Raw genomic sequence first — 1,556 nt, 5'->3', positions numbered from 1 at the left:
GTAGCGAAAGAGAGAAAAATGTGCCAAGAATTTGTAGGACCAGCTAAGACTAGTTCAAGCATCCAACAATAGGGAGAAGAATTTGCAGCAACTACATCTACTTTAGGTGGATCGATAATACTTGTGAGAAAGGTTAAGTATGATGTATTTCTTAACCATCGGGGTCCTGATGTCAAACGTACACTCACCACAGCTATCTATAAAATGCTCACAGGAATGGGATTGAAGGTTTTTTTGGATTCAGAAGAGCTTAGGTGGGGGGGTCACTTTCCTAGTGTACTGGAACAAGCAATAAAGAGTACCTGGCTTATCACAGCTATATTTTTAGAGGACTATGCAACGTCCAAGTGGTGTTTGCGAGAGCTTTCGTTGATTAGCGGAAGAGAAGGCAATAAGTTTGTTCCCATTTATTACCATGTCTTTCCGTATGAATTAAGATATATTGGAAAGGGAAGCTATGTTAAGGGATTTGGGCGGCACCAAGACAAGGGTAGATATAACCCAGAGAAGCTAGAGGAGTGGAAGTAAGCACTTTGCCATGCTTTGTTTTGTGCGGGTCATATCATCAATGGCAAAGAGTAAGTACCGATTACTCCAATCAAGGAAGTTAACCCAAGTTCTTGTTGATACATTCTTTACATGTTTCCTTCCTCATTTTCAGGCTCACAAACTTTTTAAATCGACATCTTAAAATTTGAAGTTTATTATGTTTCCTTTGCTGTTGGATATCTCAGCGACGAGGACATGCTCCTGAAGAAGATGACGGATTTGGTAACCAAGGAAGGTAAAGATGCTCAAGAATTCAAATTAGGTAGCACTCGTCCAATCATTCACCCAAGGGGTAAATTGGCATTTCTTTGTAGTAAAATACATGCAATGCCTACGAGAGATGTCCGTTACGATGTACACATTAATCATCGCGGTCTTGATGTTAAGCGTTCATTGGCCCTAGCTATCCATAACAAGCTTAAGGAGACGGGACTGAAGGTGTTTCTAGATTCAGAAGAGGTTAGATTGGGGAATCACATCACTGGTGTAAGAGAAGAAGCAATAAGTAGTGCTAAGATTCATATTGGTATATTTTCCATGAACTATGCAGAATCCCCTTGGTGTTTGTCAGAGCTGACACTTATGCTACAGACAGGCACTAGAATTGTTCCTATTGACCTTGTGGATGTCCGATATGCTAAAGGGGTCTATGCTCATGCATTTGATAAGCATGTAGAGATGGGAAGATATGCCTCGAAAAAGATTTTGGAGTGGAAGAACGCGCGTTACAATGTGTCATTTAATGTAGGCCACATCGTTAAGAGCAAGGAGTGAGTACTAATTGCTTGACCTTTGATTTATCAATGCATCCTCTGCAATTTTCTTTTATATTTTATCAAAATAAAGTCAACTGTTACAGCCTGATTCTTATTCAATGTTGTGTTTGCATTTATAGCGATGAAAACATGGTGCTCGAGCATATCGCTCATCGTGTGGGGACAGAGGTTAGAGAGGTACCATCGGTGGTCGCAGAACGTTTGTTGAGTGACGTAGATGGAGTTGTATAG

At 40.5% G+C, this 1,556-nt stretch overlaps 1 protein-coding gene across 1 annotated transcript; it reads left to right on the top strand.

Moving 5' to 3' along the window:
* The first annotated feature begins 216 nt into the window (after positions 1–216).
* Positions 217–1,556, top strand: LOC149544172 (disease resistance protein RPS4-like). The gene is made up of 3 exons (XM_089795925.1): positions 217–524; positions 735–1,319; positions 1,445–1,556. The coding sequence occupies exons 1-3, from the start codon at positions 217–219 to the stop codon at positions 1,554–1,556; spliced, it is 1,005 nt and encodes a 334-aa protein (XP_089652051.1).

Source organism: Cupressus sempervirens, chromosome 8, assembly GCF_028749045.1.
Source record: "Cupressus sempervirens isolate cs-2001-9-10 chromosome 8, ASM2874904v1, whole genome shotgun sequence".
Lineage (NCBI taxonomy): Eukaryota > Viridiplantae > Streptophyta > Pinopsida > Cupressales > Cupressaceae > Cupressus > Cupressus sempervirens.
Note: the sequence above shows the minus strand (reverse complement) of the source record. Positions and strands in the feature narration are given on the sequence as shown.